This window comes from Antennarius striatus, chromosome 8 (genome assembly GCF_040054535.1).
Source record: "Antennarius striatus isolate MH-2024 chromosome 8, ASM4005453v1, whole genome shotgun sequence".
Classification (NCBI taxonomy): Eukaryota; Metazoa; Chordata; class Actinopteri; order Lophiiformes; family Antennariidae; genus Antennarius; species Antennarius striatus.
Window position 1 is genome coordinate 7,583,333 of NC_090783.1, and position 22,980 is coordinate 7,606,312.

Genomic DNA, 22,980 nt, shown 5'->3' on the forward strand with positions numbered 1-22,980 from the left:
AATTTAAAAATATTACAGTATTAAAATATAAACAGTATAAAATAAAATCTAAACAGTATAAAATTGAATTAAAATATAAAAACAGTATAAAAAATAAATAAATAAATTTTATATATATATACATGTATGTATACAGTACTGCATTTAGTTCACCACACGCGCCGGATATTTTGCAAAGTGAACTCTGCACTGCATGCAACAGTGCGGCCAAATGTGTCACATGACGAAGTTATGTCACGCTAACTTCCTGGTTGGGAGCCAATAGTCTTCGGGATACGCATACGTGACAAAGTACGTTTCTTTTAGCCTCGGAACGGTGAGTTTCTAAAGTTATATTTGCAAATTTCATGAAAAATTCCAACGTGTAAATACCACAGAAGCAACTTTTCCTGCAGAACTCGTCTTAATTTGTCGCCTGAAGAAAGTTTAAGTGTACAAGTAGTGGCTCACGAAGCGTATAGCAGTGTGAAGAAGGACAGCCGTGGACATTTTCGGTTTCAGACAGGCAAGTTGATACAAACTCGTGCAGGACAGCAATAAATTCGGAAGACAACTGTTGCCGCTTAGTGTAATGCATTTTTTAAATGAATCGGTTCTAATTGTTTTCGAGATAATGAATTCCATTTTGACGACAGACTGTTAGGACTACATCGATCTGCTTAGTCTTAACTTCTTGTGTACAAGAGTATACGAGATTTTTTATTTTTATTTTTGCAAAAACACTTTAATCACATTCAAACATTTTACATTTTTACATAGATGAAAGCACTAAAGTGCTTCAAAAGAAGATTTTTTGCAAAAAAAAAACTTCAATCACATTCAGAACATTTTACAATTTTTCATTAGATGAAACTTCAAAAACACTAAACACTCAAAAACACTAAACACCAATAAACAAAAGGAAATACAATATAAAAATTTGTGCATTATATATTATATTGCAAAAAGTACTGTAGTTCTCCATTCTGCCAAAACTTTTTTGTCAATGTGTGGCCCCTTGATGCACTGGCGACACGTCTGGGGTTTACCCTGCCCATAGCCAACTGGGATAGGCTCCTGTCAAGTTAATATTATTTAATTTAATAATATTAGTTAAAAACAAATTTAGAAGGAACTGTTTGTTCAGTAGGCTTTGGACAAAATGACTGGTCTTCAGAGTACTTTGACATGTTTCCATTGAAACCATCCTAAGTAACATTCAAAACAGCAGAAGTAACAACTATAAACATGGCTATATTTGTTCAAGTTTCTGTATTAGAAAACAAAAATATTTGTAGAGTTGTTAGAAGCTTTAAAATCAAACTGAATAAAAAGAGTTTACCAACTTTGCAATCACTGACTTTATCCTTTAGTATTTTCTTTGTTGCCTTCATTTTTATTTTTACAAACAATTACCCAAAAATGCAATTTTTTGTAATCTTGTGTCTTTTTTATGTGTTTGTTTTGATCACAGCAGCAGTGAAAGGTGCATTATGGGCCGCCTCAACGGGAAAGTGATTGTGTTGTCAGCCGCCGCACAGGGGATTGGACGGGCTGCAGCACTAGTAATGAAAATTTCTAACTGATTCATTTGCTATTAAATCACAAAGGAACATTGTTTATTTAGCAGTCTGTGGAGTTCATACTCATGGCATCGTGTATTTTCACTGCGTGACAATTTCAACCAGTTTTTGAAAGTCCACACCTACGACTTTAATTTGTCAGTCATTCCATGATTCATATTCTCCAATTCTCCAAAAACAGTGTCTGTGCTACAGAAACACTCATTGCCTGCATGAATACGGTTTACTTATCCCACTTTTACATAGACAGACACACACACATACATATAAACACACACACACACACACACACACACACACACACACACACACACACACACACACACACACACACACACAGAATCAGCTCAATACTACGGAAGATGTAATAAAATACAAACAATTCATTGCGTTATAGGAACAGCCTTTTTTCACTTTACGCACACTGTTTCTCTGTATCCATGTTGATAAGTAACTTCTGATTGTAATAGTGAATATTGAAGTGCTGAAAAATGAGGTTCGGGCCAATCCTCTGGCGATGTTCTAATGATGCAGTTGCTCCATTAGCTATGATCTGATGAAAGGTCGAAGAAATTAAAGCTCAGGGTTGAGGGATTAGGGTTTCAAAATGACATTCTGGGTCTACAGATGTCTGTTAATGAGATCTTGGTGTTGGCAGTGAAACATGCAATATTGGTTGTAACTGTCTCAGTGTTGAACAGAGTTTCCATAATCCACACCATATGTAACAAAGATGAAATGCTGTCCGTTCAAGGAAGTTGATATCTGCTGGTATTTTACCATAGCACCTGTAATCAATTTAAAGCTGCCTCGAACTGACTCATGTGTATTTCACACATAGGCATTTGCGAAGGAGGGAGCTAAAGTCACAGCAACAGACATAAATGGAGAGAAGCTGAAAGAGCTGGACGGCATTGATGGTAAGATTAAATTTTACTGGTCAAAGGCTGCCATCTGCTGGGGAACCAATGAGACGCAGGTGACAGACTCAGAATCTTTCACATAGAAGTCTTTCAATTTAGTCACTACTAAATCCAACGACACGGTCTTTTGTTTATTTTCATTGATTCATTCATTCATTCCTCCACTGCGTTTTAATTGTAGTTGTTTTTAGCTGATTTCTAAGCTTTGTATTGGCTGTTTTAAAATGTGTACAGGGTAGCTTATATATTAGAAAAAAAAATATTTAAAAACAATTTTAAAAGCATGTTTAGTTAAGAAAATTTCACCATCTGGTCTAGATTAAAATAATAAAGGAGACTATTAGTAGTCCTCCACTTATATCTAATTACAGAACATGTAATGTGTACGTCATAAGAACTGCAATGTCATGTTCAATTATAATGAGTTTTTGAAATTGTTTTATAGATTTGAGCTATGTCGCTACAAATGTTTGTGAATTTTCTTACAAAACAAACCCTGTTCTGCTCTCTTCATCAACAGGGATCAGGACTAAGGTCGTGGATGTGACTGACAAGGACCAAGTCGAAAGCCTGGCCAAAGAACACGAGCATGTGGATGTGCTGTTCAATGTTGCTGGGTATCTTTTTTTCTTCTTTGCTTTGCTGCATTCCCTGAGCTACACATCATTATTTACATGTTCATTTTTGACTTCATAATGAACACTGGTTTCTTTCAGTCTGTGTTTCATGGGTCATTGTTGGACAGTAAATATGCATAAAACAAATAATTCTTCAACTGCTATGGAACAACTGTATGTTAATATATATTAATATATATGTATAGCAGTTCTTTTTGGTAGTAAATACTGTTTCACATTAAGCATGTTTATACATCTTCTAGCTACGTTTCCAAAATGTAGAGACATCTCCTTATAGTCAATTTCTCTAAATTGATACAACATTAAAAAAAAGCCTCACAAGTTTAGGGGAGACTTCCAACTAGCTGTTGTATTGACTTGGTCTGACACTGTTTTGATTGTGATTGCCATACTAAACCTTTAAGCTATAAATTCCAACTAACAGCATCGGATTTCTTCTGTCACTTACAAAGTTTATATTCAAACTACTTTTGGCAGATTTGTACATCATGGTTCCATTTTAGACTGCGAAGAGGCGGACTGGGATTTCACTATGACCTTGAATGTCCGAAGTATGTACCTGATGTGCAAGGCCTTCCTACCTAAGGTGACCTTCGTCCACTGAACCAAATCCTTAACACTCCTCATGTTGTCAAGGGAATTACAGTACAAAGGTGCTGCAGTAAATTGAGAAACATATGCCTTTATTTTCCTCTCATCCTTTGTCCACTGGGATTATCTGTATTACTCTGAGCCTCTGACATGATGGGGAGGTGACTGCCCAATGACTAATCCAGCTTTAGCCCTAAACTAGCCAAACTGTATCAACTAGGAATCTGACTCGAGTCCATCACATTTGCCTTTTATTTGTTTTACAAACTTCAGTACAACGTACAATGTTACTCTTAACCTTTTTACTAATGATGTTCAATTTATATGTTATCTTAATTGATCATTTCATTCTAGATGTTGGCAAAAAAGTCAGGAAACATCATTAACATGGCGTCTGTTGCATCAAATATAAAAGGTAAATGTTATTTCACAGATCTGTGATATGTACACAACTGTCAAACCAATATTATACTTAATTAAAGGATGTGAAGTTCCTCAAGTATGTTCATTGTAATCTTCTTATCTAACTGCTTTGTGTGTACAATGTGTGCCCAAAGGTGTGGTAAACCGATGTGTCTACAGTACATCCAAGGCTGCAGTGATTGGACTCACAAAATCTATAGCGGCTGATTTCATTGAGAAAGGCATTCGCTGTAATTGTGTCTGTCCTGGTAAGACCCTGCAAAATAAAACTGTGTCCCTCTTATTCTTAAACTGCTCCTCAGAGTTGGTAGCATTTCAGCAGTCTACAAAATATTGGACATCCTTTGAAAAAAAAATCTAATATTTAGAAGGACTGAAGGGCTTTTCATGTTTGAGGTCATGAACAAGTGCTGAATTTATCCATCCTAATCCACTCTAAACAACTACTCTGCAAACTCAGCAGTTTTATTTGTACAGAGTACACGAATACAATCACACCTATTCAGTCAAAATTCATTCACTCAAAGGCAATGTACTTTTCTGTTTTGAAATGTTGCTGAAGAATTTTAAGGTTCTATATATCTTTAACAGGAACTGTTGATACCCCGTCACTTAGGGACAGGATTGCGGCCCAACCTGACCCGGAACAGGTATGGTTGCTTCTGCTCTGAAATTTTCTTCATTCATAGTGTGACAAACTTGCTCGTATACATTATTACATTAGTACATCTAATCTTCATTTCAAAGAAAAAGTTGCAACAATTATAACTTTTTTTTTTTCCCCAAGGCTTTTAAGGATTTCATGGCGAGACAGAAAACTGGCAGGATGTGCTCAGCTGAGGAGGTGGCACTTCTCTGCGTATACCTGGCCTCAGATGAGGTGAGTGCTTGCAGGTACCCCACAGTAAACTTCAAATATTCTATATTTAGGAAATAGTGATCTGATTCTTGCTCACTACGCAGTCGGCCTATGTGACCGGTACAGAGCAAATCATCGATGGAGGATGGCGTCTCTAAGAAAACTACAGCGATCTAAAGCTGTTTGCAATGACTGTCTCAAACAAAGCAACAGAAAGTCAAAGCCCTGGAGTTGCTCTATATGAGATATGTCTACATGTGCCCCCCCCCCATATATACAGTGTACTGCAATCTTAAAAGGTCTAACCCCTCAATGAAAATCATCTCCTGCACATATTGGAGAAAGGCTCTCATACAGTGACCTGCTGCAAATGTGATGCCACACTGCATATCACGGCTTTGATGCTTTATTGTGTGCTGGAATAGGTTTTTCCTTTTTGTAGTTTTTGGCTTTGTACTTCTAGAGTATGTTGAACAAATCTGTGACCGTAGTAATCTAAAAAGTAGAAATTTGTGTTGAATGTGTAAAACTTAACAATTTTAACATATGCAATTTGATTATTGCAAACTGCTTTTAAATGGCACATTTTGTCAAATAAAATCAGCAGTGGGGTTGAAGTTTTTTTCTTTCCTACTATTTTCCAGCTTCCACAAATCTCTGAAACAATGTATGTAATGCCAATGTATCAATATGTTTATTGTATTATCATTTTAATGAATGGGCTGTATAGATCTGTGGTGCTAGATTGGTCATATAATACAGTATGTAATAAATAAAAAATGCCTTAAATGTCATCATTAATGCGATTAAAATACATTTTATCAAATTCTGGACGTAAAAAATAAAGATCTACTGAGAAATCTTAAGCATTGTACCTTTGAGAATACTCATCCAACTTCCCACCATTAGCCACTTGTATCCGCGGTACGTTTTGTAGTCCTTTTTGCCATCACTAATCCGCCTGATTCCCATTTCCAAGCTGGTCGCTCTGCCACAGGACTGCCCGTTCCTTCCGAGCGACGACAATGTGTCAGATACGAGGTAAGATGTTCTATATATTGCGCTATTAATCAATATTGACAAAGACATGTGTTACCGAGCAGAGTACACCGACAAGTTTCAAGAGGGAGAAGTCAGGTAAACATACTGACTCAAGTATTTCAATAAAAAAAGACTCCAAATTGCGTTTTATATATTCTGTCATTGATTGAATCCGTAAATGACGGATCATTTAGACCTGATGCTCTAGTGTCAACCTAGTTATTGCAGTTTTTAATTCACTGGTTGTATTCAGTTAGGTTGGAGTAATTCATCTTTTAACACGATTATCAGCCTACTACTAATTGAAAGCAGTTCATAATTCAACGATAGGTTACGAATTTGGTTAACATGAGATATGTCAATTGTTATAACTGTACTTTAAGACGTGAATCCAGTTCTTTGCTAGCTTTAGCTGTGGTTCCGAGTAGCAGTAGTCTTATAAGAACTGAAATCGAACAAAATCGGAAGTCACCCAGCCTCAAATATTTGCTTTGCCGACAAGCTAATACCAATTGGACATGGTTGCTGTTTGCATTTGCTAGTTAACTATAACCTACTTACACAAGCATCCACAATAGCATTGGCTAATTGAGCTAACTCGAGCAACATGTACCATATGGTGGAGCTGTAAGCATTGATTAGTGAGGTCTGTCCGGGTTTGGATTAACCAGCGTCTGTTCCCTTCAAGTTTCAAAACATTGTAGTCGCGTTAGCAGAAGGTGAATTACCAGCCAGCGCTACTGTGCCTTAGACTAACACTATCAAATATGAGTCACAATGTGTGTTACTTATCCGTTGCAGTAAGTTACAACTCAATTAATTCGAAGCAGTCCGCCACTAGGACATCATGTACTGAGCTGGCAGCACGCTGCAACTAGCATCTGTCGTCAGAGCTTGTGGACATAAGTCACGTGGTTCGAATACCGGTAACTTGTCTTATACCTCTTGGCCGAGCCCAGTAGAGTATATGCTACACAAAACACTTTTCTGTTAGATTAAATATTCAATTTCACGCCAATGTCCACACATGTCATTAAGTAAATATGTTTACTGTCCTTCTGATAAAGTGTCGTTGTGTGGATAGTGGCCTGTGGTCAGAGCTGAGCGTTCAGAAGGAGAAGTGAAGGGAGGAACAGCCCTCCATGGGTGGCCCCGCCCCCCAGCTTCATGTGCTGTGATAGAGAAGTGATTGGACCAGAAACCCTGTAGCCATGGAGGACTCTCAGCCCAAAGTCGTTACCCCGGAGCCCAGTCCTGCGCCTAGTCCAGCACCCAGTCCAGTACCCAGTCCAGTACCCAGCCCGTTACTGGACAGAATTACTTTACCTGCACCAAACCACGTGGAGGTATGGTATCTTACCAATCAGAATCCCTCGGTCTGTCCTTGTAGTATTGAGATTTTACTGTCTTGACGAAAGTGAAAAATCTCTAAAATCGTAGCAAATTTTGAAATAATACAACCACTGTATTTTCTTCATGTTCAATAAGTCAGACTTACCTATTAATGAGGTGGTTCCTGTTATGTGTTTCTGCTCCTTTCCCTGTGCCTTAACTTATGGCTTTGTCTTTATTATTGTTTATATATGTCATTTTCCAACCTTATGAAATATACTCTTCACCTTTGTAATTTGAGATTAATATTTAAAGTAAATCAAACGCTTGCCACTATACCCACCAAAGCAATGTGACATTTGTGTTCTCAGAGTCATAATTCTTAGCGTACAGGGCAAATTCATAACTCCCTGTTATCTGCTGGTATGACGTACCTGTGTCAACACCACTGATAGGGCACAAGCACTTCTGTCTCTCCGAGATTTGCTAGTTGAAGAGACGACTGGAACATCTACTTTCTAATCACTATGTGGGCAGTGTATTCAATCTTTTTGAGTGTGATGCCTGAGATCTGTTGTTATTTTGTCATTTATGTGGGTTACTCAGCTACATCTTTCAGTTACGGACAAATGCTGTGTCTGACATCTCCTTAAGCACATTGTGATCCTCTTTCTCTAGCACCTAAATGTCAACCAGATCCAGGTGGTGGTACGGCGCTGCTCCACTCCAAATGTCACAGAGGAGACCACCTACTTTATTCCTCGAAACCCTGTAGCAGATGCTGGCACCAACACGGACCCACCCATTGTCTGCTGCCCTTTGCTCCACAAGTTTTGCCCATGTCCACCAAGAGGACTTCTGGCCTCTCTCATTACCAAAGGTAGGCAATGAAATGTGCTGCATGTTGTCAGTCACTTTTTCACACACAAGACTGTAGAAAAATTGGAGATGACACGTGTAACTTGTGTATCTTGGCCTATTAGCAATTGCAGCGTCATACAGAAATAATGCATGTGTCTATAAATGCACACTAATACTTATATGAATGGTCAATGCATTAGCAGTGATAGCCGATCAATCAAAAATGAGCTTCTTATAGCACATTTGAGAAGTTGACAGTTTGAACACAAAACAAGTACTGGCAGCTATAATAACACACAAAAAATTAGACGTCTTATACATCATACATACACCACATCCGAATCCCTACCAATCAGAAAATCATACACATCAGTGTATATGTCAAAGCTGTAGTAGCATACTCAAAATCGAAACTAATCACATCTGGTGGTCATGTGCTTCTAGCACATAAATATATAGAAACTGACAATATCACAAATCTTGTCAGGTAAGACAAGTAATACTGTGTACAAAAAGTATAAAATTCAACCATATAAAATTGTGTCACTCATCTGCGCCAAAATAGAGGGGAAAAACCATAAGTGCCTTTGCATTGGTGAGAAATTAATGGAACTAATACTTTCACCTCCCGGCTCATTTGCAATGACTATAAACTATAGGATCAATCACAATGTTGTTGTCAGTGACCTAATGATGTAGTGTTTGAAATGTTTGTTTTCTTCTCCAGTCCTCCTGGCAGCTGTGCTATTTGGAGTGGTGTGGTCGATCACTGAGGATGAATGTCTCCCAGGGGGCAACTTGTTTGGTGTCACAATCCTCTTCCTCTGTGCACTGATTGGTGGAAAATTGATGTCTTTCATTCGTCTGCCCAGGCTACCACCATTTCCACCGCTCCTTGGTAAGGCTCAGTATTTAACAGTTGTGCTTTATGCACTGCCTTTATTTCCTATTTAGTCGAGTAAAATCGTCTACTTGTGGGATATTTAGTAACATGGTACAACGTCTTCCATAGTCAACATTAGAGCACTTTATTTGACAAATCATATCTTTGTTCAGAAGAGTTACACTAATTGCATAACATTTTGCAATAGTGTCTTGCCAAAATATGTTATACTACTACTACCGTACTACTAGTACTGTACTACTACTACCGTACTACTACTACTAATAATACTAATGTATGTTATTTGTTAGTAATTTTTCTGACACTCAACCTTACAACACAAATTGAAACAAAACAATTATGTTAAAATACATTAGAAGTCATAAAAATTAGGGCACGGCAACACTGATGAAAACAACAGTTGTAGCAGGTTGGTCAGTTCCATGATTCAGAATATTGTACTGTATATCACTAATGGCTTTGAAGAGTTCAGGAGCTGGCAGTCTTGGATGTTTTCACTTTCCTTGAAATCTGCTGCTCAAGTGTAAGCCAAGCAGGCTAACATCAACTAACCTGCTGATGCTAGCCTGCTTTGCTTATGAACATGTATTGAAATGTCAGGTAACTGTTTGCTTCAGTTGCCTGACGTTTTTATACCTGTTTGAGTATGGCCTGTTATTCTGGAACAGTATAGAATGACAATATAGAACTACTGTACCTACAGATATTTGCCAAATGGATAATTGGCCTGCAATGAGTATCACAAGGTTCTCTAACTTTGTTCACACATGGCATGTAATACTATTACATGGCATGTAATAGTATAGTATTATTAGTATTATTATGGGGCGGCAGTGGCTCAGCGGTAGAGCAGATGTCTTGAAGATGGATCGCCCGGCCATTGGTGGATCAATTCCCGCTCCCGCCATGACATCCCTTGGAGTGTGAGCTGACAGTGGGAGGTGTCAGCTCACCTCCCAGCCACTGCCGAGGCGCCCTTGAGCAAGGCACCATCCCCACCACAAGCTGCTCATTGGGTGCGCGACCTCCGTGCGCGACCCGTCACTCTTCCTCCCCTGGACTAACTGCATGATTACAGGCCCCTAGTGTGCTGTGTTTCAGGGGCCTTATTCACAACACTGTGTGATGTGCTAAAAACTAACACAAATATGCATGTACTGAGAGTGAAAAGAGAATTTCCCCTCTGGGGATCAATAAAGTGTGAATTATTATTATTATTATTATTATTATTATTATTATTATTATTATTATTATTATTATTATTATGTAATACAAATACTAAACACATTGATGGGAGAGTCTGTGATTGACTGCAGTGAGTCTTGGAACTGAAAGTTTCCAGCTTTGCAGTAAAACCACCTAAAATCATCTAAATCTAAACTCGGGTGTTTTCAAACACTTTCATGTGACAACCAAATGTTAATATTGTGACAGGAATACTTTGTAAGTGTTTTCAGCATCCATATTGTTCTCTGTCAGCTTGATTATTATACATCTTCAAGACATGTGCGTTTAAACGTGTTAACTCATAAGACAGGAATGTGAATGAAACAGTACACCTTTGTCATTGATAGAAGAATGGAAGTCAACAATGGAAGATGATGATGGTGTAGCCTGCAATGAATTGCAACATTGATCAAAAGATATTTTCAGATAGACATGGTATATATGCTATTAGTGTGATATTTTGCTTTTATCAGTCTTGAAATGGACTTCTCTTAAGCTGCACCCCAAACTAGATAAAGCTGGAGCCACTCCTTACATACAGTCAATATCAGAAGGGAGAGTGAAGTTCAAGTGACATGGATCTTGAACTTTCTTTCTGTCAAAATTTTGGCAGTGAGTAGGATCTCATGGAAACTGAAATAAGAATTATCAACATACAAGGCTCGTTATGGTCCGACTGGGAGTCTCAGTTTCTCAACACAAGCACCACTGAGTTCAGAAAACAACAGGCGATACTCATTTTTCTTCTGTATGTGTGTGAACTGCAATCACAACAGATCATCTTTATACTCCTTCAATTCCTGCTGTGTGGCAGGTATGCTTCTGATGGGCTTCCTGCTGAGAAACATTCCAGTTGTAACAGATGGGGTGTACATCGATTTCAGATGGTCTGCATCCCTGAGGAACATCGCTCTGGCTATCATTCTGGCCAGAGCGGGTCTTGGTTTGGATCCCACGGTAAGCCACAGTCTCTGCAACTGTATCTGTTTTATATGTGTACAGAAAAATATGATCATATTGGTCATACGTGGTCATGTTATCGGACCATCAGTCAAGAAAATAATTTCAAATTTATTTCTAGTAATGACTGTATTATTTATAAAGTGGGTGCAATTTGACAAAAACAGAGTGGGGTGGGGTAATTATTAAAAAAATAAACAATCACTAAGTAATCAAAAAGTCCTAAATTCTGACCAGTTCAACCTCAGTGGCTTAAAGCTTGGTTTAGCCTCTGTACCCACAAGGATAAAATTCATTCAGCAAGGATAGAGATGTAAAAACCAGAGAGGGGGGATGATCCCTCCCTTTTAACCTGCGCAAATAAGCTTTCCAAATATGTTTGATTTTGTTCGTTTTTGTCAGCTTGAGAGTTTCACTTAAGTGGTAATGTATGCTGTGTTAATGGCTGAAGCAGCCCCTTTAAGAAGGTAGTCATGTGTCAAGTGTGACTCATAAACAGATATGGCGCCAAGACTTTTCCAAAAGACGTTGTTCAGAATCAGATAATAAATAAAATGGAAATTATATAATAATGTATTCTATCTGTGTAACCCAGTACCAATTGATCCATGGTGTAGTACTGTTTCACGGCCTGTGGATTGGGGACCAACTTTCTAAATGACAAGATCACTTTTCAGGCAGTTTTCAATCATTTTCTATTTATTACAAAATGTCCCTGGACTTTTTAATTTTCTTTCTAAATTAATCACTTCAATTTGTTGGGTTGTGTTTGTGTTTTCAGGCTTTGAAGAAACTCAAATCAGTGTGTATACGTGTGGCAACTGGGCCCTGCATCATAGAGGCTTGCACTGCGGCCCTGATCTCTCACTTCCTCATGGGCTTGCCTTGGGTTTGGGGCTTCATCCTCGGGTAAATAAATAATTTAATAAAATACATTATATTGAGACTGAGAGTAATAATTAACTGGCCATGTAACACGGACTGATTGCAACTTTCATAGGTTTAGTTTTTTCATTAAATTTCATTAAATTAAATTTGTAATTCTGATCTATTTTTTTCTGTTGACCAGTCTGTTCACATAAAGCATAGAAAAGAAAACACATTGTTTTCCAAGAGCAGTCTGTTGTGTAGTAAGACGTGTAGTAGGGCAGATTTATCATACAGTATATCAACAGTTTGCTGGTTCAACAGTCTACAGTGTGTGCTTTTTATATTTCTCTAAATATATATATACATATATTTATATTTGTCAGCACTCAAGTAGATGAAAAGAAGCTTGAGATCACAGGCTCCTCACATGGAAGTCTTCCTTGGTTGAACGTGTTACTGATTAACATGTGGAGAGCGACTGTGTTAATATAAAACATATTGGAATTTTATCACTTTTAAAAAATGAGTTGTATTTTCAACAAAATTAAATTAATATTATTAGAGAATCAAAATTACTGCATAAAAATTCAGCTATTGTATCACATATGTCAAGCTTTTGCATTGCTCCAAATGCATATAAAGAATGATACATGTCTTTTTGTGTTACCTCCCCGTTGGGATACAGAAATGAAATGATGCCCATTGTCCATATTGTAGCTTTGTGCTGGGTGCCGTATCTCCAGCAGTGGTGGTTCCCTCCATGCTGCTTCTGCAGAAGGATGGTTACGGTGCAGAGCAGGGAATCCCCACCTTGCTGATGGCCGCAGGCAGCTTTGATGACATTCTTGCCATCACAGGATTCACCACATGCTTGGGCATGGCCTTCGCCACAGGTGAGCTGTGGACACATTATGGAAAATATTAATTAACACATTAATCTCCAGGGGGATTATGACCATAAGAAAAAACTCAGCAGAGGGTTTAAGGGTGTTATTGCTTTTACATGTGTGATGATTTCATTGCATAGCAATATACAGTCTGTGTAGTGTTATAGTTAACGGTATTTGCATCCCTATTTTCCCATTTACTCTCATTAATTGACATGGGACATTCTGTGTGGTGAACTGTATTCTATGAATTTTGTATTTTCTTTGGTGGTCCTTCTAGGCTCCACCTGGTTCAACCTGATGAGAGGTGTTATGGAGGTGGCAGGTGGGTTGGTTGCTGGGATTCTACTTGGCTTCCTCATCCAGTACTTTCCCAGTGTTGACCAGGTGGGCATGCTTTTACATAATTTTCATGATATTGTCCAACACAAGTCTGTATTCAACATACTTTGGCAAACGCTAACAGATACTGATAAAGAAAAGTCGCAGAAGTTCACGTCTGATTAAGAATGATTAGCGATTCAGATTTTGGACAACAACAGGGTCTAGAATTTATTTATGTAACAGATATGCTGCAATCCCAACTCCATAACGGTCTCTTTGTAGGTATTCAGAATCAAGATGTCCATTGTCAAGAAATCCTTCCCTATGAATCAGTGTATGTAAAATAGTTTTGTGATTAATCACAAAATTTAACAATATCAGTCAGAAGACACACCTTCCCATTCACCTGAAAGAGAAATGTCCAAACCCTTGGCTGGAATTGAGTAATTATCTGATGTTTATTTCTTTATTAGCAGATAACTATCCAGTGAGTCTTACAGTATAAGGAACACTTTGTATTTATGTTACAAGTTATTTATGTTTTATCTTTAACTATTAACTTGTCTGTTTCACCCAGAAACACATAGTAATGAAGCGATCCTTCTTGGTTCTGGGTCTGTCAGTCTTTGCCGTGTTTGGCAGCGGTGTGGCGGGGTTTCCTGGCTCTGGAGGCCTCTGCACTCTGGTGCTTGCATTTCTGGCTGGCCTCGGCTGGGGGAAGGAAAAGGTAATATCACACACATACCATATCTGGGTATCATTTATCCAAAATTCTCTATCATTGTTAAGGTAAACTTGCGTTATATACTGCTTCTGGGCCTCCAAGAGGCTTCTGGGAGCTCTGCAGGCCTTGTGGTTTTAGAGGTGAAACACTTTGTATTTAATCCTAAAAGGATGTAGAGGATCTTCATCACTACATTAGTAATTGTGTCCACACAGCTGCCTGAGAAGGATAAACCTTTCTGTGTTTGTCTCCAGGCGCGTGTGGAGGAGGTGGTGGGGTGGGCATGGGATGTGTTTCAGCCTCTGCTCTTCGGACTAATTGGAGCAGAGATTCGAGTCTCCGAGTTGGACGGACACACAGTTGGTGCGACAACCATACACAAGCACGCACAATAATACAATACAGAGGTAGCTGTTATCATGAAGACAGATTCAAATGCAACTATGTTAATGTACATATTTTGGTAATGCCAAAATATAATATTATATACAGTATATCACCTTTAGAGTGTTATTTCTCTGTGTGCAGGAATTCTATAAACCTGAGTCTGTGAATTGACTCTACTTCCATAGGGGTTCCTTGGTATTTAATTATGAAACACAATTAAGGACATTTGATGTTGTTTTTGCTGAGACTTCTTCTTCTTTTTGCTGAGTCAAATGTAAAAATTCATCATTTTGGTTTTTGGTGGCCCATTAAAAAAAACAGTTTTTGAAAGAAAGGGGCTTTCATGATGGGAATTAATAATATCTTCATACATCTTGTATCCCTTTCTCCAGAGGGCTACATCCTATTTTAGTTTAAATGTGTTTCTGGACAAAATGTCAGGAAAAACTGCATTAATGCTTTTTTATGACCAGCATTTAAAATTGTTCTACCGTCCCAATGAAGCACTTCCTTCCAGCACACTGAATATGAAAAATGTCCAGACTGAAATATATTGGATGTCCTCCATGAAATATATTGGATAAAAATTATGACTAGCTACCTTCAAGGATACATAATTTTTTTGTTACAATGTGAAAATTTAATGAAAAGTCACATAAATCGTATTTTTGATACCACCCATTCTTGAATATGGAAGAAGACATATAAAGATATAATTATGTGCATCATCACGGTTGTTTGAAGGACACACTAGGATAAAGTAACTTTAAATCAAAGTCCCATCAAAGTGTTGCTCATGTATGTTTTGTGTTAAGGTCTAGGTATAGCCACTCTGCTCATTGCCCTGCTGGTCCGAGTCCTGTTCACATTTGTCTGTGTGTTATGTGCGGGCTTCAGCATGAAGGAAAAGATCTTCATAGCGTTAGCGTGGATGCCCAAAGCTACAGTACAGGTATGAGTTTTGATCTGCAAACATGAATGTCATCTGTGGAGGAGTATAGAGGGAACACTAACATCCTCGTCTTCATCAGGCAGCTATAGGCTCCACAGCTCTAGATATGGCCAGGACGAAGGATGACAAAACACTGCAGAAGCACGGCATGGACGTGCTGACTGTGGCTGTGCTGTCCATCCTTCTCACAGCTCCTGTAGGAGCGCTTGTTATAGGCCTCACTGGACCTTACCTGCTCCAAAAGCCAAAGAGTTCCGCCAGCGGTGAGCGAGTCAAACCCACTTTATCAGCATTTTTCTTGGGTATGTAAAGTCATTCAATCTGACCTCACCAACCCCGTCCACTGTTGTAGTAGTTGGACTAGTGAGTATCCTTTCCCTTAAAGATGCTGTCTGCTTCACCCATGTGTTAAATGTGTTGACTCAGCAATGATTTGTTTCATAGCTTCAGTGAGCTTCTGTTTAGTATGAACTGTATTTTTACATTCAGTGGTGAAATAGTGATTGTTAATCACATTATTTTCATATTTTCATTGAGAACCTGAATATCAGGTAATATTTTTTTCCTTCATCTGTCTTCCCTTCTGTAGGAACAGCAGCAGCAAATGAAGATGACAACGAAACACCTGTCACCTACGAGAGCACACTCTGACACTCATTGATGTCTATGAAGGTTTGTCAAGGTCATGGTTATCCAAAATAGTTTAAATAAATCCACTGGACTTGTAGAAAGTTTGTTTAAGACATTTCACCTGTCATTCGAGAGGCTTCTTCCTCCTCAGTTCTGTTAATCATTTGAGGGAGGTCATTGTAAGAAATGTTGCTTCACACCTTAGACGTTTGGTCATTCTACTAGCCGAACTGCAGGGACACATGACTCACTCTGTATTTATAACCTCAAGGGGTTTCCTGGCCTCAGGCTCCAAACAAATGACCTCACCTCAGCATCTGTCCTGTCAGATGTGGTTTGTTTCTGATCCTAGAGTTTAATATTTAATTAGCAATAGTAAAAGATATGAATGTATTATACATTTTTGTGAAGTTGGATATTGTTGCTGCTTGTCATATTCAGAATTTATTATATGTCCATTTTTATAACTATATTTAAGTACATATTGAGTGCTGTATTTTATGATAAGCAGGTCAGTTGAAGGTCTACACAACTTGTTTCTAATTTTTCACATTAGATTGCACAGTTGATACAGTTTTTGGCTTTAGGTGTGCTGCACTAAGTAAAATAATTGTACCACAGTGGGTGTATTTCTGCATTATAACTGTTAGCTGTATTGTCCTGGTGAAAACAAAGGTTTTGGTAGTTATTAAGTCTCAGGAAAAACATCCAAATGATCCAAAGTGCTGCTATAATTCTGATCAACCACTGGTTCCACTACGAACTCTTTCAATAATTGTTTCCATACCCAAATAAAAATGTTAGCTCAAACTTTAGTTTGAGGAAAACATTTTTCATGTTTTGTTTTTTTTAAATGCAGAGGTATGCAAAATAACTGAAGATGTTTGGGATTTTATTGGTTTTACTTTTAAATGATTCTAGAGTTTTTTTGTCGCTATTTATGTTGTGTTATGATTGAACATTAGTTTTCTACCATTCTTTGAATAATAAACTGTACAACATAATAATGGTCTGGCTCTTTCATGTAGTTATACAAAGACAGTTAAAACAATTTTTTTTACTGACTATCCCATTATGTTTTGTATTTCGTACCATTTTTGTCTCAGCCAGAGAAACACTGGCTGTAGGGATGGGAATGTAGTCCAAGAGGAGTAATTTGAGATATTTACGAGTTATCAGATGAAAAACTGCATGAACAAGGGAAAATGTGCTGATCAGAACGCCTAAATGCACTCAAATATAATTCTGAATGCAGAATTTACTTGGGGAAAAAAAAAAGACTACTTGAAGGCAATGTTTTCTGTTCCTCAGTCAGTGAAAGAACATACATTCACAAAACTTAAGCCACACATTGTGAACATGACTTTATTTTACACACAGATTGAATAAATTCTAGACATTTCTGAACAAGACTCAATAATCACAGAAGTAACAGATCTGACAGCAAAAGGTCATTTATGTAGAAAACAACTGTAAAGGACACTCATCAGTAGGAAGTCATACACAGCTGGTGTTATGATACAGAGATCCAGGTTCAGAGATTCAAGCAAATACATTCTACTGAAGTTACATTTTGAAATCTCAACAGGGGTGTGAGTCTAAACCATATATTACTGCGTTTGACATTTTTCTAAAAGGTTTATCAAAACAGGACTTGACATAAGTTGGAAATCTCAAAAGTTGCAAGGTTATGGAGGAAAAGACACCTGAAGAATAAGGGTACCATCCACACACACCAACATTTGAGAAAAAATTTCACGTCCTTGTGGTCAACAAGTGGCAAACTGAAAACGTGGAATAGGATAAAGAATAGCAGCAGCTGGATGTTGGAGCTAAACAATTGTGAACACAGATTTAGGATTGAATTTTAAAAACCATTTGTTTCCCTTATCGGGTGATATTAAAGTTATTATAAAGTCACTGCAAGTACATTTCAAGTTTTCCCGTCAAAGTGGTCCCAATGATTAACTGTAATTCTATTTACAGTTTTTAAATGCTGTTATCGTTAACCATTAAAAGAGACAGATGAAGAATTGGCCATTAAAAAAAAAAATCAACTTTTTAACCACACAACCTAAAATTTGACACAAACCAGACTGGATCTTTTGTTTTTAGGTGTTTTAGGACCACTTCAAATTGAGTCAAAGCTTTTGACCAACAATAACATGAAATAAGGTGAAGAAAATAAAAAGTACAAAAACATACTAACTACAAACTTAACAAAAACTACAAGATGGTGATGGGAAAGGAAACTCCCATCCCTGGTTGATTACAGTATCTTCTTTTTGAGTATGAGCGGTCCCACGTTGTCTCCGGTTAGCTCATTGTGCTTTAAGTGTGACTTGTCACAAACAGGAAACTAAAACAGGAAACATCTTAATATTAGCCCTCAGTGAAACACAGAAACATACACTTCTATACATTCACACATTAAATAGAATAACTACATTTACTTCATTAATAACTAAAAAAACCCCCATCCAAGTGAGCTGTGATATTGCCATGCATACAGACAAGGTCTTAAATGAAACAATTAACTTACAGTTTTGGAGCGCCAACAGCGACAGTAACAAACATTTGCACTGTTCAGGTCCTCAATGTCTATCTCATTGACTACTTTAGGGTTCTCCTTCTGGATCTTCAGGTTGATCAGGCTGTCTTTTTGCTTTTTCTTCTTCGGTAGAAATGGCCGAATGGTAAGATAGCCCAGCAACGCCAGGATACCCAGGAGAGGCAACAACCGGAGCCACTCGGACACTACAGAGACATAACATAGTTATTACACTTACATGTTCAAGATTTATATACCATTGGCCCATGAAGGAATGAGGTTTTGTGTTTACAGCTGGAAGCTCTGTGACATTTTACATTGGAGACGTAACTGATACTAAACAAAATTAACACTAGCTCCTCTTGGGAATTTGCAATTCCAACTTTCAACTAGGCAGTCAGAGACTGCAACATCCCACGACACGCCCAAATTCAAAATTTTGTTAAAAGACTCATGATCCAACATGTAACTGGTGAATTCTATTTTTTTTTTTGTCTTTCTATCTTATCCGGTTCCTGAGATATGTGCAAAAATTTCTCACAATAGGAAATATCTCAGATCATAGTTTAGAGTGTACAAAAGTTGAAATTTGACCTTGATTTAGTTTCCACAAGGTCATCATCTCATTTTCATCCCCTTTCCGCTTGAGTAATATGTTTTTTGTTTCATCTTTCTATCTCCAACGGTTGCGATTTGATGGACATACAAACGAATGGACGAATGAAAGAAAAAGAAAGAAAAAAACAAAGAAAGAAATGTATTTTATTGATCCCGTAGGAAATTATTTTTTCACTCATGGTGTTAGTTTTGTTAGTATATTGAGTCATGCATATATGTGTGTACAAGCCCCTGAAACAACCACACACATACACAAGGGGCCTGCAGGCATGCAATATGTACAATGGGAGGCAGAGTGACAGGCAGCTCCTTCTTCTTCCTTCTTGTAAGGGGGACGACACCTTGCTCAAGGGTGCCTTGGCAGTGCTCCGGAGGTGAGCTGACACCTCCCACTGTTAGTTCACACTCCGGGTGTTTTCTTGGGTGGGAGCGGGAATCGAACCACCGATCTTGAAACACTGGACGACCTGCTCTACCGCCCGCTCTACCACTGAGCCACTGCCGCCCCCACCAACACTGACAATTACAATACATCACCACTTTGAAGCGGAATGTAATAAAGGAATATGGAGGTATATTAAAATGTGTTCCGGTATACAGGTATATATAAATCATCAATCAACCAACTTTTATTAAGTTGGTTGATTGATTAAGCAGTAAACTGCTTAATCGCATCAACAGATACTTCAAAGTGCATAATATGTGATGTATTATTGTACATATATGAAAGTGCTTCTTGTGGACGCAGTGTATGGATGGTTAGTTGCTATTTTGTACTTCAATAGTTCTTCTGCTGTTTTTACTCTGCTACTCTGACTGACTAAGTTCTAATTTCTTACTGACTCCAGGTCAGACCACTGAACCTGCTGTACCAGTCGGAGGAGTCTGACGTCTCCCATTTACATTTCTACCTTATCTCTGAGAAGTATGATCTCACATGATCAACCATGAAAGGGAATGCCTTTGAGATCCAAGTAAAGCTCGTTGGGAAAAACCCATCCTGCTTTTCATACAGGAAAAGAAGAGACAAGTGAAGGACAACGAAGATTAACAACAGTTATGTAATTGTGCTAGTGCTATTAAGTATACGCTGTGTAGTAAGTTTCTTAATGCCACTGAATTCATTATAAAAGATCAAGAATATAAGTCTCACTGATGTAATAATTATGCTAATTAAAATAATTTCAATGAAGAACTTTGGTGCCTAATGGCACAATAGTAACTCCTAATCTCCTTATAGAATTATATTTCACTCGTAGACGTGTTTAACAAACCTTTCATCTTCTAATCTTCAGTGAGTGACATAACTGACAGAAAGTAGTACAAATCAGCTGTCACTAAAATCTTCTGATGATTCAGGCCCGTCAATTGTCATAAAAACATTTCAGCAATGCAGGACTAGCTCAGCTTTTCTACTTTTTGGGTCTATTTTTAGGGCACATACGATACTTTCTAAAACTGTAGTCTAATGTTATTTATCCTGCAGGAAACTGTGCAGCATTTGCAGTCAAAAGTAAAAATAGTTTGAACAGTACCACTTAAATGTCGAGATGGTTTACAGTATATCTATGAGTGCAATTTGATGTAGATCCAAAACAAAAATTCAGAACCAACTGTATCTTCACGTGGGTACGAGTTTGGTTTTGGCCATGGCTTGCCAGTCTGGGGTAGGTATGAGTCTTACTGCTTGCTGTTGCGGTACATTCTGCTTTGGAGCTGGACTTCACATGAGCTTGAAAAGACAATTAGTGTATATGAGCAACTTGTGTCTATGAAAAAAGAACGAGTGACACCCTTCAAGTGTTTCAGGTGTTGTAACATGTGCTTCCTCAGTCTGGCTCTGCTGTGTCTTCTACCGAGTCAGTGGCTGGAATCTGCTGCTTGTATTTATTCAAATCTTAAATTTAGGAGATCAACTACAAATATCCGTCATCATTCATTAATGTGGCAATTAGACTGGCAAATCACAAACAAAAATCTATAATTTCCCAAAGCCCATATGTCATACTCAAACACAAAACGCCAGCAAAAGCAAGAAAGTCCACACTAGACTGTTCCATATTTCTTGTTTTTTTGTTTGGGGGGAAACAAAAAACAACTTCTAAACTTTGCAATTCAGGATCTAAAAATAACATATTTCTTGTTTTTTTGTTTGGGGGGAAACAAAAAACAACTTCTAAACTTTGCAATTCAGGATCTAAAAATAACCTAGACCTGAAATGGTTTTGGAACACTGACCTTGAAATAACGTGTGATTTGACACTGTCCATTCCCTCTAATATTATTCTGACAACAGTATGAACATCACTTGATTGATCTGCTTGCATTTTGTGTAAGCAGCACTCAGAGCCTCACACGTCCACTTCTAATGAACATGATAAAAACTTACACAGGAGAGGACACTGTACTTAATAGGGCACTTCATGGCTAAGGCTACAGCCCAAGTGTATTTCTGAGCTGATGAAGCCGAGAACAGTAACACACACTAAGACGATAGTTGTATTTGAGCCCTCCCGTCGAACACTGCCATCAATAATGCGTCTTCGTTTGCAAACTAGCTAAATGTAAAGAGCTTAAGGTACGCACTAAAAGTGTCCCCGATGTTTTCTGATGCCCGCTTCACAGGACAGTCAGAATAGCAACACAGCTGTGGTTCATTACCTGTTAATCTTGCAAATCCGCCGATCGTTTCAGGCAGAGGAAGCTTCTTAAGGTACGCTGGAAGCTGAACTTTTATTATTCGTGAAATACTTTCTAAAACCATGTTGAATTATTAAGGGTAGCAAGTTTTGCGGTAGTTCCTGTGGCGCTCTCATGTCACTGCGTTCATTTTTGAGCGCAGCTTAAAACCGGTACGTAGACTATCCACGTAAAACTAGGGAAACCACTTAGGGAAATGCGTTAATATGTTTGTGAATCTACGTAGCAATGACCCGTGACTGGAGGACGCATGACCAATCAGCGTCGGCAGAGTTGGTGGCTCCTTATTGGACGACTTATGTTCAGAGTGAATCCGTCGACCTCTGGATACTTCAAGTGCTCCTCGTTCATTCATGAATTTACAGACGTGTTAAAAAACATTACATTAGCAATGGTTAAGGGCCCATGTGTCTTTGGTGATTCAGTTTTCAGAATTCAGCACACTACTTCTTTGAAACATGTATGAAATTACCAAAATACAGGTGAACGGCTGAACATTACATTCTGAGGTTTAATTTGTTTCCTCGCACAATCACCGAAACATTTGAATAAAATCTTAATTTTTGTAATATTTATTTACTAGTAAATTAGAATACATTTACTCCCTACTTAAATTTTGTTTTTATGTCTATAAATAAACTTTGTGTAGGGAGTTTACCTGATGTATACATCATGGACAAGATGCCAGCCCATCGCAGGGCACCATGAAAGAAAAATAGCAACTCACATCGCTGTGATCAATTCACCATGTAGATAGATGCAGGAAGAATTACAATGAACCTACCTAATTCTTAAGGACAAGTGCTCCTCCAATCAAGGAAGTCAAATATATTTTAGTTTATGTTCCTATATGCTATCAATAAATTATTTTTGATGCAATCACCATGACTTTATGAATAGTCTTACATCGTTATTCTTGCTAATAGATTTTAAAAAGTATGGGGTGTCGTTTACAGTACTGCACATTTCATGAAACAATTCATCGGACTTTTCGTTATTATTTACCTTATTTGTTT

The 22,980-nt window shown here is 38.0% G+C and overlaps 3 protein-coding genes and 1 long non-coding RNA gene across 10 annotated transcripts; 2 read left to right on the forward strand and 2 right to left on the reverse strand.

The window, feature by feature from the left end:
- The first annotated feature begins 248 nt into the window (after positions 1–248).
- On the forward strand, positions 249–5,862 carry bdh2 (3-hydroxybutyrate dehydrogenase, type 2). 5 transcript variants are annotated; one of them, XM_068321010.1, is made up of 11 exons: positions 285–316; positions 396–505; positions 1,457–1,544; positions 2,404–2,482; positions 3,006–3,102; positions 3,601–3,709; positions 4,069–4,129; positions 4,272–4,385; positions 4,729–4,787; positions 4,925–5,017; positions 5,101–5,862. In XM_068321010.1, the coding sequence occupies exons 3-11, from the start codon at positions 1,473–1,475 to the stop codon at positions 5,152–5,154; spliced, it is 738 nt and encodes a 245-aa protein (XP_068177111.1). In that variant the 5' UTR covers positions 285–316; positions 396–505; positions 1,457–1,472; the 3' UTR covers positions 5,155–5,862. The 5 variants fall into 5 exon arrangements, with proteins under 5 accessions (XP_068177108.1, XP_068177109.1, XP_068177111.1 ...); XM_068321011.1 differs by having other exon boundaries at positions 287–316; positions 1,454–1,544; XM_068321007.1 differs by lacking the exon at positions 396–505 and having other exon boundaries at positions 249–316.
- LOC137599830 (uncharacterized) lies at positions 823–6,926 on the reverse strand. The gene is made up of 3 exons (XR_011036882.1): positions 6,651–6,926; positions 5,872–6,005; positions 823–1,056 (listed from the first exon to the last, which is right to left on the reverse strand). It is a non-coding gene; the product is annotated as an uncharacterized lncRNA (long non-coding RNA).
- si:dkey-162b23.4 (sodium/hydrogen exchanger 9B2) lies at positions 5,898–17,089 on the forward strand. 3 transcript variants are annotated; one of them, XM_068321004.1, is made up of 13 exons: positions 5,898–6,037; positions 7,122–7,383; positions 8,048–8,249; positions 8,958–9,128; positions 11,176–11,318; positions 12,103–12,230; positions 12,909–13,084; positions 13,359–13,465; positions 13,980–14,129; positions 14,381–14,489; positions 15,329–15,465; positions 15,545–15,767; positions 16,055–17,089. In XM_068321004.1, the coding sequence occupies exons 2-13, from the start codon at positions 7,249–7,251 to the stop codon at positions 16,114–16,116; spliced, it is 1,743 nt and encodes a 580-aa protein (XP_068177105.1). In that variant the 5' UTR covers positions 5,898–6,037; positions 7,122–7,248; the 3' UTR covers positions 16,117–17,089. The 3 variants fall into 3 exon arrangements, with proteins under 3 accessions (XP_068177105.1, XP_068177107.1, XP_068177106.1); XM_068321006.1 differs by having other exon boundaries at positions 15,545–15,728; XM_068321005.1 differs by having other exon boundaries at positions 5,901–6,037; positions 7,105–7,383.
- Positions 17,090–17,434: 345 nt separating this feature from the next.
- On the reverse strand, positions 17,435–22,115 carry cisd2 (CDGSH iron sulfur domain 2). The gene is made up of 3 exons (XM_068321012.1): positions 21,926–22,115; positions 18,638–18,852; positions 17,435–18,454 (listed from the first exon to the last, which is right to left on the reverse strand). Exons 1-3 carry the CDS (start codon positions 22,026–22,028, stop codon positions 18,365–18,367), a joined length of 408 nt encoding a protein of 135 aa, XP_068177113.1. The 5' UTR covers positions 22,029–22,115; the 3' UTR covers positions 17,435–18,364.
- Positions 22,116–22,980: the final 865 nt, after the last annotated feature.